Source organism: Sander lucioperca, chromosome 10 (genome assembly GCF_008315115.2).
Source record: "Sander lucioperca isolate FBNREF2018 chromosome 10, SLUC_FBN_1.2, whole genome shotgun sequence".
In the NCBI taxonomy this organism is placed as follows: domain Eukaryota; kingdom Metazoa; phylum Chordata; class Actinopteri; order Perciformes; family Percidae; genus Sander; species Sander lucioperca.
This window is the reverse complement of record NC_050182.1, coordinates 20,369,850-20,386,626: the sequence shown is the minus strand read 5'-3', so window position 1 is coordinate 20,386,626 and position 16,777 is coordinate 20,369,850. Positions and strand designations below refer to the sequence as shown.

At 42.2% G+C, this 16,777-nt stretch overlaps 1 protein-coding gene across 2 annotated transcripts in view; it reads left to right on the top strand.

Annotated features, from left to right (window-relative positions):
- The window catches only part of LOC116066562 (vacuolar protein sorting-associated protein 13B), a 353,457-nt gene that overhangs the window by 82,472 nt on the left and 254,208 nt on the right, over nucleotides 1-16,777 (top strand). For both annotated transcript variants that reach the window (XM_031322688.2, XM_031322689.2), the window contains exons 18-19: nucleotides 8,826-8,960; nucleotides 9,597-9,776. In XM_031322688.2, the coding sequence (XP_031178548.1) occupies nucleotides 8,826-8,960; nucleotides 9,597-9,776 (315 nt within the window). The remainder of the gene's footprint in view (nucleotides 1-8,825; nucleotides 8,961-9,596; nucleotides 9,777-16,777) is intronic.

Genomic DNA, 16,777 nt, shown 5'->3' with positions numbered 1-16,777 from the left:
ATTTATACTTTTCTTCAAATTGATATTTCCCATTGCTTGGAAACAAATGCAATCTCTTAGAAGGCTATGTCAATAACAGTGTTTATGCATTGTTGCACTGCATGAAAAAGGCTGCTCCTGTCCCGGCCAGCAGTTCACATCCCTGTGATCTAACTGTCTTTGGGAGCATGGGTCTGATGCAAATCCCCCTGTGATGCTGTGGCATAATAAGTGTCTGTAATGGCTCTGTGTTATTGGAGGGGGGGGAAGTCTTACTCTGTCACATTCTGTAAACTAATCCCTGACATGCTGTGCATTTAATGTTGTCTGATCCAAGAACATACCGTCTATCTTTGCTCCCTCCTTCTCAGCCTCCTTGGTGTTTCTCTCTTGCCCATACGGTAATGCAACTGTTGGTAGCATAGTCCTGGCTATGGGACTGAACGGAGGAGGTTTTCCACTGTTTTCCTGTGCATATTTTGGCTGACATGGCCTTCTTCCTCACAACCTTAATGTCTCATCTATTAATCAAGACAAGCCAGGGGAACATGCAGCTTTGGCCTGTCACATAATGGGCCCGTACACTTAGCTCATGCAGATTATTTTGATAGTCCTTTTTCATTGTTTCACAATGAAAGTAAAAGGGAAGGGCATGAGCCTTTTTTCGTGGTCTGTAGTTGTCACAAATGTCAGTAAAGAGTTGGGAAGCTTAATGAAAACCCTGAGATGTCTGTTTCAGCATGGCCTGGACCCTCACTCAAGTATCCATACTTCTTTGAAGAGGTAACTTATTGGTTTGAGAGAAATTTCTGCCTGTCTACTTGTCTGCTTCACGGATTGACATCAGGGCAGGAAGAAAGCAGGAGGGAAAGGAAAGAAAGAGGGCTTTTTCATCCATACGCAACCTTATTTCTGACATTAAAAACACGTTGTGTCAGCATCAGACAACTGATAAATAAATCTTGGATGGAACTTGAGACGGTTCTTGTCAATGAAAACTTCAATGAGCTACAGACGGCCCTCGCTCCACTCCTGGTAGATTGTGATGATGTTTTAAGTCAATCCAGACTCAGGCCTTTCTTTTGTCTTCCTGAAGCTCTCTGCTCTTTCTCTGTTGCTCACTTCAGTCCAGAGCAAATGAGAGAAGCCAGTGGAGTCGATGCAATTGTTGTCCCACAATTGGACATCAGATTACATGGATATGTATATCTTTAATCAGATGAGAGGAACATAAAGTGCCTGAGGTTTCGCTCCTCCATTAAACATCACAAATTAATTTTTACCAAACAACAGCGTTGTATGTACACACACACACACACACACACACACACACACACACACACACACACACACACACACACACACACACACACACACACACACACACACACACACAACCTCTTCTCCCCCATCGTGGTTGGTGACTTCAGATACTCATCAGGGGACATCAGGCTTGTCATTTCTCACCCAGATTCGTCATTCATCATTCCACTTTTCCTCACACCATCCTCTGGCTTCTGGTGAAATATGATATTTCAAAGAAATCAGAAGTCTACTGAGAGTGTGCCAAGGATTTTCTCTTCCCTGTTTGTTTGAATAGTAGCCCACTTTTCTGTCATGGGAAATCAAATTTGATTCCAGGCATGTTGGAGGACAAGGATGATCCCAGTACAGGATCTGGAAGCCTGAGTTTCATGTCCAACCTTTTAGCTTTGCCTTTCTTATATGAATCTTTGATGGTTTCTCAGAGGCATCTTTCCACTTTACTCTAAATCCAATATACCATTGGCACAATATAGCACCTACATTGGTAGTTGATCTCAAAGATCTATCATGCTTTTTAGAAACCTGGCTGGTCGTTTGTAGTTGAGTAGGGCAGTTGAGTTAGCTAGCCAAGCTTGGTTAGAGCAGAGATTCCGTCATTTAGAGCTGGAACACTCGACTCCCGACTCTCCCCTGTAGAGGGTAAACTGAAATATAATCTGAAAACCCCCTGCAGCCGTGCTTTATAAAACGTTACCATAGTAATGCCTTGTAGACCCCTACAATGTGTCATCAGTAGATAATGCATTAAACAGACCTAGGAAGGCTCTGCATTTAAATATATATTAGTCACTGATTCAAATGAATAAAATAACTGTTGTGGTATCAGGAAAACCATCATCAGGAGCATCACTAAAACATTACAGGCATTTAAGGAGAGACCTATTTAACACACAGCTTTACTTTCATCCCAAAGTAATTAAGGGTGTGAAGAGTATGACTCATAAGGGATACATTACATATAGCTGTGCATAATAAGTAAAGTAACTGTTAATTAAGTAGCTTAATAACTGTCTAACAGTTATAACACAAAGCAAAGAGACATGAAACAAAATGCACTGAAAGTAGAATGAGCATTAAAGCTCCCACAGCAGACTGCTCTGAATGTTACTAAGCCCGAATCAATGACAGCCCCAAATAAATCTGTTTGTATTTATGTCATCTGGTAGTGTCTGCTGAGCTGGCTCCCTGCTGTGAGCCAACCGTCCCATCTAAGGGTAGTGACTAGTGCCGACTGAGCACATAGCTCCACGTCACAAGGCCATAAATCTCCACTGTAACTCCCATTGAAGTGCCTCAGCACCAAAACCCCAGTCACGTCTTGGCTACCACCACACACAGACACAGCCTCTGCAAATTTGATCTCAGTGGATTATTGATAAACAAGGACTCTCTGCTTGGTTTCTCTTTAATACTGTTCCATCAGGGAAGAGGAGAGAGGGTGGGAAAACCTGAGAAAAAGAGCAAGTGTGAGTTGTAGAGTCACAGACATCTTGAGAGTCAGAGAGGGAGAAAGGGAGAGCAGTAATCCAAAGTTACGTTTCAGTGACGGAGGGGCTGGTTTAGCGTCATTAGCTGTGGTCTGTAGTTTCGAGCATTGCTCTCATGGTGGAACCACACTGGCACTCCATCCTGGCTCCTACTTCAAAGTCAGAATGCCCCTGTTTCTTATGCTTACCAAATTTGTCAGGACAGCATTAGGCTGGGGATATGGGAGATTGAGAGGCAGGCCCTCTCATCAAGAACTGTGTTTTAATGGCCTATCTCACCACCGACTAATCATGTCCTTACAAGTGGCGATGCGGGAATCCTCTATGTCACAGCACATTTCTCTATCACTCTTCGCTCATCTGTCTCTCCCTTTTTCTCTTATTCTCTCATCTTTCTCACTTGTTCTATAACTCTTTCACTCGGTTTTGCTCTGCACTCCTCTCCCACCCCCGCCCTGTCTCCCAAACCCCACTGCCTAGGCCCATTAGTGTTGGTCAAATTGCTTCCGCATGAAGACTCCTTAATTGTGGTAATTCAGTGGCAGAGAAAACCAAGGTTTGAATGTGCGGAGAACATGTGTCACTGCTTTAGTGGGCAGACGGAAAGGCAGGCAGCACCTGGAGGGGATGGTAATCATGGAAATTAGACCCCCAGCCTCCGCTACCACCAGCACTTACACCCATCACTGTCTTAATACCTCGACCGTTATAGGCAGCCAGCACCACTTGCATACTCCAGCTCTCTAACCTCTACCCAGTGTGCTGGAGGCTGCCTCATAGGAGGGGTGTTCTTGCATTTTACTCCGTTTTTTTTTCTGTCCACCCAACTGCATTGTGAGGGTTTTTTAGTTTAATACCTTGCCTCTGTATATGTAGGTGTAGAAGAATTCACTGTTGATGGAGTTTTTTTTACATACTGGAATAACCCAAACCCTGGCCTTGGGGCTGTGTGTGAGTTTTGTTGGTTATTTAGCTATGGTAGTTATCACTGCTCATGTAAACTGTACAGTTCCATTTACCTGAAATGTAAAATGCATATCTTCCTCTGTGTAAGTGAAGTTTTCCTACAAATACCATAAGCCATGTCAAGTTTTTAAGGCCACCAATTTACTGTAACTGCTTCATTTATTGACGGTAGGCTGATTTGCTGTTTTTGCCAGTTGCTGGTAGAAAGTAGCAAAATAGATTTTTTTTTTCTATAAAAAAATGTCACACGCTCATCACGACTGATTATAAACAATGAATGCATTCCTAAAGCTACCTTTATGTTTAAAAGTATCTACTGTCCTAAGAATCATTTTCTGGTAGGATCAGACTTGTGTTTGCCGACTGCCAAAGCTGCTCTCGTCTCAGCTTTAACTGCAGGACAAACCACTACTGGTTCACCTTGTCTGTCTTCCTGTCCCTCTCTCTCTGCATGTGTCTGTATTTCTGCTGTGTGTCAGTACTGGGCAATGTGCCAGCAGACCTCCTGCTCCTACTTACTGCTTCTACTTCAGCCCTTCCTGACTTAGGAGAGACAGTTATTGTTTCTGCATCAGCACTTAATGGCTCAGCTGGCTGCTTTCGGTCTACCCGACTTGTCTACCTCTTTTTCTGTCAGCCCCCTAGCTGCTGTGGGCCCATTGCCAGACTTGGGGCTTTTAGTACTTTAGGTTCTCTTTCCTTCTCTGTCTGTCTTTGTCTGACTACTTGCCCATTAGGGTTTAGCGATAGTGTACATCCTCTTGTCAGTTGATCGTCATCACATATAAAACTGAGCCCTAATGCATTACTACGTGCCAGGGACCGGTTTTCCGAAAAGTAGGGGAACTCTTCACTCGTGAAATAACTATAATGTGACTGCATGAAGTGGAGGTGTAATAACTTAAATCATAACACAGCTTTAATAGCTGTTTTAGCACATGCCATACTTTTTTTGGTCAACCAATTCCAGATATTGTTAGTTCTCATGCCTCACCTCTAGTAATAGAGACAGTTTCAGGTTCTGCATCAGCTTTTAATGGCTCCTCTGGATGCTTTCTAAAGTTTAAGAACATACATTAAAAACACTTTTCATACAGAGAGGAGGACTTCTGCCTTCCCCTTCTTTATCTTATAAAATTTCAGTGTTCCCATGTGAATGTCCTGGCTTATTTGCTTAAAAAAACCCTGTTTCCATAGCATTAGATATGAAAATTGCTCATTCTTTCTGAGGTATTATCACAAGTGTTTTGTGAATGTAGGCTAATACAAACACTGTGGCTTCTTGTTTTAAAATGTAGTTTCGCCTGGTCTAGCATTATGGGCAGGCAACTTTCCCATACCATTCCTCAAAGTGGTGAGAGCAGGACATGTTGGAATGTGTAAAACATGGCAAATCTGCAGATGTCCTGCACACACACACATACACACACACACACACACACACACACACACACACACACACACACACACACAGACATACTGAGACATGTGCACGCCAACTATTGAGGTATGCAGAAAGCAAAAAAGGAGCCTTCACATCCCATACTTCCCCATCTGTGTGTGTTCCCTTTTTTAATCTATTCTTTCTTTCTTTCTTTTTCTTTCTATCCCTTAGTATTGCTTTACTGACTTTCCATCCCTCCTTCCATTCATATTTTCCACACTCTCCTCAGCGTTCAGGATGGCAAATCCAGCTGCCCACGGTTGCCCTCACAGTGTTTGATGGAGTGCCGTAGCCTCTGGCCCCTAGCTGTGTGTTTATGTACTTCTTGCACCTGCCCTTGCTTGAAGAGTAACAACACCACCCACATTCACTTTCTCATTCACTCACGGAAACACAGAAACACACACATGTCTGGCTGTAATACACACACTAATGCGTCCTACATACATAAACCAAACTTAATACCACTGTTAAGTCGACAAACTACCAACCCCTTTGTTTTTACTCTTTCTCCTCTTCCTGTGTACCCTGCTTTTTATAGTCGAACAGCTGGACAAAACATTGTCCACAGTCCCCCCCCCCCACGCAACAACCACCACCCCAGCAGGTGCACCGTGCCCTTTAGGACATCTACATGGGCAACGTGGGATAGTGATACCCGTAGTTCCATTTTTCAAAGAGTAAATAGAGTAGGGGGAATAGCCCCTGTTGTGTTCCAGACTGGCTTGCACTTTTAACATCTCCACTTTTTACTAAAAGAATGAAGGACTTGTCAGTCTGTGTGGAGGCCTACTCATCACTGTTACAATAATTTTTCCTTCAGTACGGTTTTGAAAAAGGCCAAATGGTCACTGTATCTGGATATCCATTCTCTACGATGTCTTGTTCTTTCAGGGTAGATGGGTCATGTGTTTTTAGGTTCACCGAGACACACTTAATAATATAGCCAAATGTCTGGTGCTTTTATGGCAATTCTATGCATGCTATATTGTTTCCAGAAAGGGGATCCTAGCTTTATGTAGTGCCTATGTCATTCTCTATCTTTCCCTCTGGTACTGGATCACATCAAATAATGTGTGTGTGCATATGAGTGTATCTGTATGTGCATATATATGCTTGCACATACATGCTTTGCTAAAAATGATCAATATTGTAACTCAACTCTGTTCTCTTATTTCTACTGAAAAAAATATTTTTTATTTGATAAGAATATATGACATTGACTAAACTTATCATTGAGGAAATCTGATTTACCAAAAAAAAAATCAAAACACTGCTTTAACTGTTCTCTGAAACAATATGCTACACCATGGGCTTGTTTTTGACAAAAACAAGATCATCCATGTGGTCTTAATTCTTTAACAGACAGACAGACAGAACCTGCTGATCATTTTGACAATAGTGTCATTTGTTTACAGTAATTACAAGGTAAATGTAGGATTTTACCAGTTACTTAAGAAATACATTGGTATGTATGCATGCAAATGTAGTATAAAAGTATAGCTCTGTTATTAGAATCTGGCCCCAATGGTAAGACATTGATTGCTTGTTTGGCTTCTGGGATGAAATAATTCACATATACAGTACCAGGTGTACACTTTATATAGAACGTATGTCCTATAGACAGAGGAAGCTGATAGAGAATTAGGTAACTACAGCCACAGAGGGACACACTGCACTGCTCTGTTTGACCTGCAGCTATATTAAGTGGCAAGGAGGGAGACAGAGGGAGGGTTATTAACATCCCCATCTTCCATCTGGGCTGATGGAGGGCCTCTCAGACAGCAGGTGAAGAGGTTGCTGGGTAATTTGTCTTGAGAGAGGGAGAGGAGGGAAGTCAGTGGTTAGGGATTTTCGCAATTGCCAGTAATTCTCTTGGTTAAATGTGCTGTGTGCGTAAATGTGTCTCCTTGAATCCCATCTGTATCCACACTGCCTACTGTTTTACTTTAAAACTACTTTTGAGCTATTAGTTGATTGAGATTAACAACTGCAAACAAATAGTATATGCTAGTTTTGGTGTAAAACAGTCTGCCGAAGTTATCTTTGTTTATGCATTTATGAGCATGCATTTTTTTCATCTGCTTCATTTTTTTGTCGATCAATTTTTTTTTAATGTTTATATATAACTTTTGACTATCTCTTTGTTGTTTCGTTCGGCCTTCATGACCTGTTGATCTTAGAGTCACTGGGCCACCATTGTGCTGAAAGTGCTGTGGACACTTGGAGGAAATGAAGTGCTATCACTGTAAGAGGGGATTATTCTGAGAAGAAAAGCCTTATTGGAACAGGTGATGTAAGAATTTAATGTGACTCCCTCAGACAGTTCCAGCTCACTGGAAGAATGTAGCATGTGATGGATGGATCCTCCTCTCCTCTCTCAACAGGCCGTTTGGCACAGAACTCCCTAAACTCTACAGTATCTTTTAGCCATCCAGCTATTTCTCCCTTCTCCTCTGGTTATGTGTTTGACATAGCCTCTCACCATAGAAATAACATTGACATATCATAATGGCGAGTATGTAATCCCCCCCCCCCCCACACACACACACACACACACACACACACACACACACACTCCTTCCCACAGTGCAAACAGTTTCATTTTGGAAAGATGGCAGACGGAAGGTTCTTCCACACTATGCTGCCATTAAGAGAAATAATCATAGAGTGAGGAGCACTTGAGGCTCCTGTGAGGTAATGCTGGTGTTAGGTGAGTTGCAGTTGACACTAAGCTGAATACTGGCGAGACTGTATTGGATATTATTTTGGAAAGATGTATCCTTTATATTGGCCTATTACTCATACTCTTAATAGTCCTGGTTATTTAACTTAAAATGTTCAAGTCATTTAACTCAGTAGATTTACTGGGAACTTGTAAAACATTTAGAACAAGCACTTGACAATTTAAGGGTTTTTATCTCTTTTAATATCCTTCCTGGGCACTTTTTTAAAAACAATATGTTGGGACTTTGCTGTAATGTATCCAAAAGCCCATCAGTACTGTAAATGTTTTCACAGGAAGCTTTCTAAATCCAGAGGGATAAAATACATATAAAATGTACCCCTTGTACATTTTCAGACCCTGTCAGCTTGTACTCGGAGATAAATACACAGAAAAAAAAGTTAAATAACAAAAATAGAAAATGGACTGGCATAGATTGTAGCAAAACCAAAAAGCCAGGTGTTGATAAAGGCGTCCTACAGCTATATATCATACATCATTCATTATAGTAAAATGTGTTATTTACGTTGTAGCTGTGGGAGACTATTAACTTATGTGTTAACAAACTTTTACAGCTTACTAGAATATATAAATGTGTTTTTGTTTCACGTATGTCTCATGGTATGGAGACACACCAACAGGTTAACCTTGGTAACAGAGGGCACCACTAGTATCCCTGCCAGAGCTTAGATAAACGCAACACACTCCGCTTGGTGTTGGTGATATCTGTGTGCACCTGGTTTCTCAAACCTTTGGGAGAGACAGAGAGTGAATGAAAGGGGTCAAGTCCAATTAAAGGCCAATCAAGTGTTTAACAAAGCCACGGCAGCCGTGTTTAAACCTGCCCGGACTGCACTTCATTTTCACTTTTTCTTTCTTTTTCTTTTTTTTTTATTAGGTGTGAAGTCTCCGGGCCCGTCACCGACTCTCGAGGGCTCGGTCCAAAACCTGGAGCTGAAGTTTTGCAGCCGTGCGACGGTGAAATGCGCTTCGGGAACCGTGGGAGCTGTAAAAGTGTGCGCCAGGACCCCAGGTGTGTGCAGCTGTGCCCTGTTAAAACTTTACTGCCTGTGTAGGAGGGAGAGAGTGAGAGCGACTAGACTCTTCTTTTACTTTCTTTAACTTATACTTTTACACACTCTGTCTCTCTCCTGCTCAATCTTTATCTTGATTTCTTTCCAGCTTTGTGATTCAGTTGCTGTTTTTCTCCTGGGGTGCTGTCATTGGGCTCTAGCCATGTCTTTGATGGCAAGGATGTTGTTGGAACTAGTGTCATAGCACAAAGTTCATCAGGTCAAACTGCACGCATGATGTCAGGCAGATTATAAGATCTATTGCAGCTGTCATTATAGAAGTACAAAGTAAAAAAAAAAGCAAGTGCAATTAATTTTCTTATACACTTGTACAGTCAGAAAAAGGATGTTGCAGCATAGCTAAATCTGTAATAACTGTACTTTAGTTATTTATTTTAAGTCACAAAGTGATTCAAATAATAGGAATTTTTTGTGTAATCCATGAAGCATTCACAACAAGACTCTTGCTTTTATAATTTCTGTATTCTCTTGGACACATTTGTAAAAAAAATCTGTAAATATGACTCGTTTTTCAATGATTTTAGTCACTGGGGAATTTGTAATATATTAATAAGCCTTCAACTCTTGTCTCTTAGGTTCGGGAGAGGGGGTTAAGGAGAAGCTGGTTCCTTTGATTCAGGGCCCATCAGACACCAAAGAACTCCATACCAGCCGCTGGCTTAATGAGATTCGCAAGCCTGAATCCTTGCTGGCTCCTGACCTGCTGGCATTTTCTGTTCAGGTCCCTCAGCAAGGAGATGATTGCAGGAACTCAGGTAGAAGCTTTTGTTGCAAGTGCATGCATTACTCCTCTCCTCTCCTCTCTTTTCTTTTCTTCTCCTTACAGTCCCTCCTCTCCTCATGCATTACAGTCCCTCCTCTCCTCTCTCTTTCACAAATCCCCATTCCTTGTTGATATACCAGTTTTTTTTAGCTCATTTTCCGGTCGTGGTTGTGGTGTGTGGACTTGTGACAGGCACTGGTAGTCCATATTCCATCTCAATTATTGGTGATCTAATGCAAGAGTCTCGGTTTGTTTAGGTCGTCATATTTTCCTTCCTCCTATAATGTCACGCAATGCCCCCTTTCAGTTATTTGTTTAGTAAAGCCGATAAGTGTTTTCCACTCCAGTATCCTTGAGGCAAGGTTGGCAACTCGGCATCTCTTTACAGGCAGCATGAGTTCTCTAAACAGCAGTTAGTCTTTGTCAGCGCAGGGCTGAGCTGGCTAACAACAGCTAACCACTCAAGGATTGCTGTTGAAGGCTGCACTGATGTCAGGTTGCAGTTTTTGATTGCAACCTTAGACCACAGATTATATTTCTGGTGTCTGTGCGACAGTGTGTGGGTGTATGCGTGTGTTAAGAGGGAGGGTGTGGGATTATTTAGTAGCCCTTCCAAAAAACTAACTGTAATTCAGATTGCAAAGTGCTGTAGTGCTTTACATAGTACGTTGGATATTAAATGACTACAACATAGTGCATCTCATGTATCTATAGCAGTAGCCAGGTACTGTATGTCTGCATACAGTATGGTCTCCAGTGTTATTTTAAGCAAAATGGCTCCTGTAGTGCTTTCTTCTGTGAATGAGGCCATGAATATCAGTATGTCATCACTAACCTTTCCTCCCCACCTGCATATGCAAGTACTTTTCCTATCGGGCTGCTCTACTGGGCTCCCACAGAAGAACGATACTTTTGGAAGTAGATGCACTTGACATTGTCTCCTATGTCATGGCCTTCAATTGCTCCCAAGTCTCTAAAATCCCACAAAAGGTGATTCTCTCAAAGTACACTCTGGGCTGTTATCCCACAACCCCCTCCCGCCCAACAGCAGATACAGGAGACGTGAGGGGTGACAATGTAAAACAATACACCTCCAGTATTTGTTTTCAGAGTTGTCTTCAGAGTCACAACTGTACATCACTTTTAATACAGGGCTGTAGAGATTCATCGTGTGGCCTTGACTTACGTAAACCTCCAAACCTGAATCATATCAGGCCCCTGGGCCTTAAACATGTCAGCGCTGAGATGGAGCTGGCCTCAGGTGGTTTCAGACTGTGAGGAGAAGATACAGCTGTAGCTTAGAGTGAAGTGAAGTAAGACGATAAGTACGGTTTAGAGACAATGGATTTAGGAGGTCACCCCTAACCAGAAATTCCATTCCGTTGCTTTTTGAATGTCACCCAGTCAATCACTGTCCCATTGCTAGTGAACATAGTGCCAAAACACTGCTATAAATTAAAAATGTAAGGCAGGGGAAAGCTTCCATTTCATAGGCAACTCACGGTTTGATAAATGTGAGGACAGTCATTGAATACATTTCCTGCAAGTTGCAATGACATAAGAGTAGATTTTAAAAGCAATGTTGTATTTCTGACAAGCGGTTGTTCCACCCTTTGCAGCCTCAGACACATAGATAGATATTTTTAGGAACTCTGGTCAATTCTATTTAGTGCACAGCCTCAGACTATTACTTTGATTTAGAGAGCATATTATTTCAGCAAAGCAATGGCTCATAAAGACAGTACATATTTTTGAATATTAAAACCTGATCTGAACACAAACCAGAAGACCAAAAGGAAGCGAAAAGAGGGGGAGAGAGAAAGAAGATGAAGGTGAAAGGGAGGCGGGGGGCTGACTCCCAGAAGCACTGGATATATCTCCAGCAGATGTGGAGCAGTGGAGGCCTGCACTCCTTCTCATCACTGCCTCAATACTCTTTTCCACTCTTCTATGTTTAATGTTCTTGCTTTCTTGCTCTGTCTGCATCTCTCTTTTTTTGTCTCTTAACGTTTTGGGGTTTTTTAAAACTCAAACCTAGAATACTCATGCTTTCTGTCTCTCTTTCTATTCTTCGTGCATACATCTCTGTTCCTTTGTTTTTCTTAGATGTCTGGCAAGACAATCATTTCTCATGGCTGGTGGTAGTTCCAAAGGAACAAACCTTAATGCATGAAAACAATTTGAACACACACACACACACACACACACACACACACACACAGAGTATTTCTGCTAGAAATCTTTCTTTTATCTTCAATATACCTGTTAATACAGTCCGAGCCGGAGACAGCAGCATGGCCTGACAGTAACAATTCCACCAGACTGGAACATTTCTCTCTCTCTCTCTCTCTCTCTCTCTCTCTCTCTCTCTCTCTCTCTCTCTCTCTCTGTGCATGCATGTGTGTGTTGTGTCAAACGTGCTGTTGAAGGAAGAGCGTTTGCAAAGTTAGTGTGTGTGCGCACAGGCATTTTTTGTGTCTACTTATAGGTCTGTGCTTTGTATGGTGGTCAGGCTTACATCAAAGCTTTTGGTCAGTCCACATGTCCCATGTCCCTGCTGTCATCCAGAGGGTGACTGGGAGCCTGTTAGAGCATTGCTAATGGAATGATGGATGCAACGCCTCATTCAGCCAGAGATGAAAGGTGGAGTAGCACCACTCTAAATGGGCTGCACCCTTTGCTCCCATAGGACCGACTCAGGGGCTCAACGTTTTGTGATCATGACATTTCTGAATTGTTTGAGCACTTGGCCTTGGCATCAAACACATTTTATTCATCCCATGTGGCTCTGTTGATTCCATTTAGCAAATTCTTAAAGCGTGATCATTATACATCGAGGACTGGGGAAGGGGAGTAAGAGAAAAGCTTACTCCTTACACCATAGACATGCCGAAAACATTAAGCTATAATGAGCCCCAATCAACTTTTATATTCTATTTTTCATTTGATTAGTCGCTTCTGGTTTTTGTAGGGATGCACAGCAGTGCTGTGGGATCTGTCCGCCCAATTCCCAAAGCATAATATTTATTTAAGGAAGGGGGAGCATGTTGGTAATCGTCATCAAGCCACCAACGCGTAGTCACTTGAACATATATACTCACAGGCCATGGTGCTTTCACATTTATTTGCATGTTTTGGTGTATGTGATTGACTGCAGCTGAGTATAAGTCCAGAGCCTTGCCTTCAGTGGTTCCCCACTGGTCATGTATGTGTGATCTCTGTGTTGTCTCATTTCTTAGAGGATGTGACAGGCTCTGGAAATTGCCAGCACTTTCCTTATTGATCCTTTAATTCATCCCAGAAGCCATTTCCTCTATGCCTTACATTTTCCCTTTTTTAGAGCTCAGAAAGGCCCAAATCTCTAAGGTCACTTCTGATAAAATATATTTGGTCTAATAGACTAAATTCCTTACTGAAGGCCAATCACAAAAAAAGTCTCCACTCGAGTCTAGAGCACTCTTGTCTTGACCTCTTTTTATGACACAGTTGTCATTTAGAAAAAACCTCAAAGCACGCTGGGCAATGTTCATTTTCACTGCATTATAGTTTAAATAAATGAATTTGTAGTTGAGCATTTTAACGGCAGCTTTGACACGTTTTAATCTTCATGCCTGGTTATTTCACCAAGGAGATAAGTTGCTTTCAAATATGGCCAGTGACATCTGTTTTCTGTCTAATTGTTTACCAGTGAAAACGAAATTCCAATTTACTTAGAAAATGAAGTGATTGGGTTGGGTGGGTTGGGGTGGCGGTTAGAGCGAGTCCCTATACACTTGTAGAACTCCTGCAGATCCAGATAAATGTGTTTTCATTTAACAGAGTTGAGTTTGGAACATTCTAATAAATTAAACACAATTAAAGACGTGGGTTTTAACGCAGAAGAACTAAGCAGCTCTGCTTTGAAATGTCCTTTTTTCTAGATCCGAAGGCGTGTAGTAATTTCATATCTTGCCGTTAACCCTTTGCATTACAACGTGACAGTCCTAGGTGATTTCTCGTCGTTCCAGATATACCCAGCAACGATACGATATCATAGCCAAGTATTCTTCTTCATTTTCTCTCCTTTTACAAGAACCTAACATGACAGAATGAATAATGAGAAACCAATGCCATTATTAAATAACATGAAAAAACTAAGTGAGGGATGGGGCAAAAAAATAAAAGAAAGCGAGGCAGCTATAGGAGGAGTCAGACTTGTGGAGCTGAGGGGTGAGGTAGTTGCTTTTGAGTCACAGCAGGCAGCAATCCAGGTTGGCAGGCTAGATCAGAAGGGCACAGGTTAGTCTTCCACATGGGCCGAGCTGAGAGCCAGGGACATGTCATCCTTCACTAGCACACACTGGGACTGATGCCTATATTTCTTGACTGGTATTAGATCTATACATTATTTGTGAATTTAATCAGAGTAGAGTAGTGCTTTAAGGATCAGTAGGACCAGAAATCCTTGGCCATGTCATTCAGAATGATCTCCAGTGCTACACTAAGCGTAAATTATCACTACTACTAATAAAGCAGCTTGATCATCCTGGACAGTGGCTGGCTGACTATCCTCTTTGGCTTGGTCTTGGGCCTGTCACTGCTGATGGATGAGAAAGACTAAGGGGGCCTTGGACGGGGCCAGTGTGAGGGAGCACAGGGCTAGAGGGCGTGTGAGGAGCTGGGGTTTATGCTGAACCTAAGGGCGAGCAGCAGCCTGCAGGTGTTCCCCCACCCACCCCCCACCCTCCACCACCCTGACTTGCACCAGAGGAGGAGGGACCAACGGGTCGGGTGGGCTTTATGATCACAGAGAAGACAAAAAGTGAGAGAGAGTGAGGGATAGCATGTGTTTTCCCCAGACACGCCAGCAGCTGTGAGACAATGATTTATGCTTTTCTCAGAACTCTGGGATCTCAAAATGTTACATTTAATCAAGCGCACTGAGAGCAGAGCAAATGTTAAAGATGTTCCATATAAAGCTCTCCAGTTTTGATCTCTTTACCATACCATGGGAGCTGTGGGAATAGGGGAACAAAGTGATCTTTAATCTTAATTTAAACATATTGGAGGGAATTATGAAAGCTACATGAAATTAATCCTTGGAGAATTCCCCGGGTGCAGTAATACTAAACATATTTAGTTCCCTAATAGATATTAAAGCTGTTTTCTCCTCAATTACTGTTCATATTAGACAGATGGAAGGAAGAAAATGTCTGAGAGAGTTTGAGGTTTTATACAGACTTAAGTCCACTCTTCAACACTGAACTACTTTGTTTACACTGTAACATTTTTAATCTACAGTTTTTAAAGAAAACTAAATATGTTATTAGAAATTAGATAGTAAAACGTGCTTGATTTCTATCAATCTATTGATCAATCTATTGATCTATCTATCGATCGATCGCGACTTCGCTTCATGACTCGGACGCAGGTTGTTTTGTCGCTAACAAACGGTATTAATGTGCATCGCACCTGGGTTTTAACCTGGGTCGTAACTGAATTGTCTTGAGCAGGGACCAACCCGTGTTAACTGGCTTGGTTTGAACTGACAAAAGAAGACCGGTCAGATAGCCCTGGTCCGACCCTGGTCACTGGTGTGAAAAAGGTATTAGAAAGGTCTGCAGCATCTATATTTCATGCATAAACTGAAACAGTTTAGAGTGGACAGAAATATATTGGTCCTCTTCAATTGCTCCTTTGTGGAGAGCTTTTTAACTTTCTTGCGTGCGCGCACGTCCGTGCGTGCGTGTCCGTCCTAAGAGACTTGTCCACAGCAGTCAGAAACAGGTGGGATCTTACAGTACTCCCGGCCTCTGCACCCAAAGACTAATGAGAGCAGGTGGGAATGAAGCGCCACCTGACTTTGATCTGACCATTTCACACAAACAAACGTGCATGCAATACACTCACTGTGCACGCGCAGGAACTTAGAAACATTTGCCACACATGATCTCTTTGCCTCCTCTCTGAAACCGTAGCCATTGAATGGGATTGCACTGACACCGTAGATGAGGTGTGAATTTTGGGATCTCCCTTGGTAGCCTCCTCCATTGCAATCTTTCAAAGGCCTGTCGTACTTTCATATGTCCATCTATCATGCTCTTTTTCCCTCTTTTGCATGTGTTCACTCACTCCATTGAGTGTTAAATCAACAGTCTGGCTTTGTCTAAGGCAGCAGCTTGATGGCTTTAAGCTGCTGGCCTGAACTTTTTTCTGGCTGATAGACCTACAGTAGACAAAATGATACTAAAATTACATTCATTTTATATTCTTGTGAGAAAAGGCAATTTCTTTAGCTAGTCTTGTAGGTAATGTGACCAGCTTTGTAGCTGTTTGGAACTGACCAAAACTTATTTCCAAATGATGCTGAACAATTGAGAGACACATACTGTACTTACTTAAGGGGGTGACTGGGAAATGTATATAGTAGTACCAATGCTCCAGGTTTTGCAGCATACAGATCAAAATGAGTCCACACTCAATTTCAGACTTAATTCAGGTGCATGAAACTAGACCATAAAAGTTTGGTTTTTTTTTTTACATTTGTTTATTTGTTTAAGCACCTCGTAACTTCCTCAACAATCTGTTTAATCTTCAAGGCAGCCGCTCTCATCATGTCTCGTCAGTCAGTGTGTGTGAAGCAGAGCAGGTAATGTGGAGATTAGACCCGAGGGAACCCACTCAGACCTGGCTATTGAGGTCAATCATGGCCCATTACTGGAGCTGTTCATCTGTGAAGTGTTGGGCTACTTAGGCCACTCTCACAGTGCTTAAAGCCTGGCTGGAGTGTGAGGCTGAGGGGCAGGGGGCAGATATTGGGTACAGGGGGATAAGGGCTAGAGATGTGGTAGGGTTGGAGTGTGACTGGGGCGGAAGGCATGTATGGAAGGTTTTAACCTTCCATACAGGCTAGTTTCCACCTTTTACATGATATCACAGCTTCCATGAGGCCATTTGGACATTTTACATCCTTTCTGAGAATGATTCAGTTTATTTATTTATTTATCGGTTTGT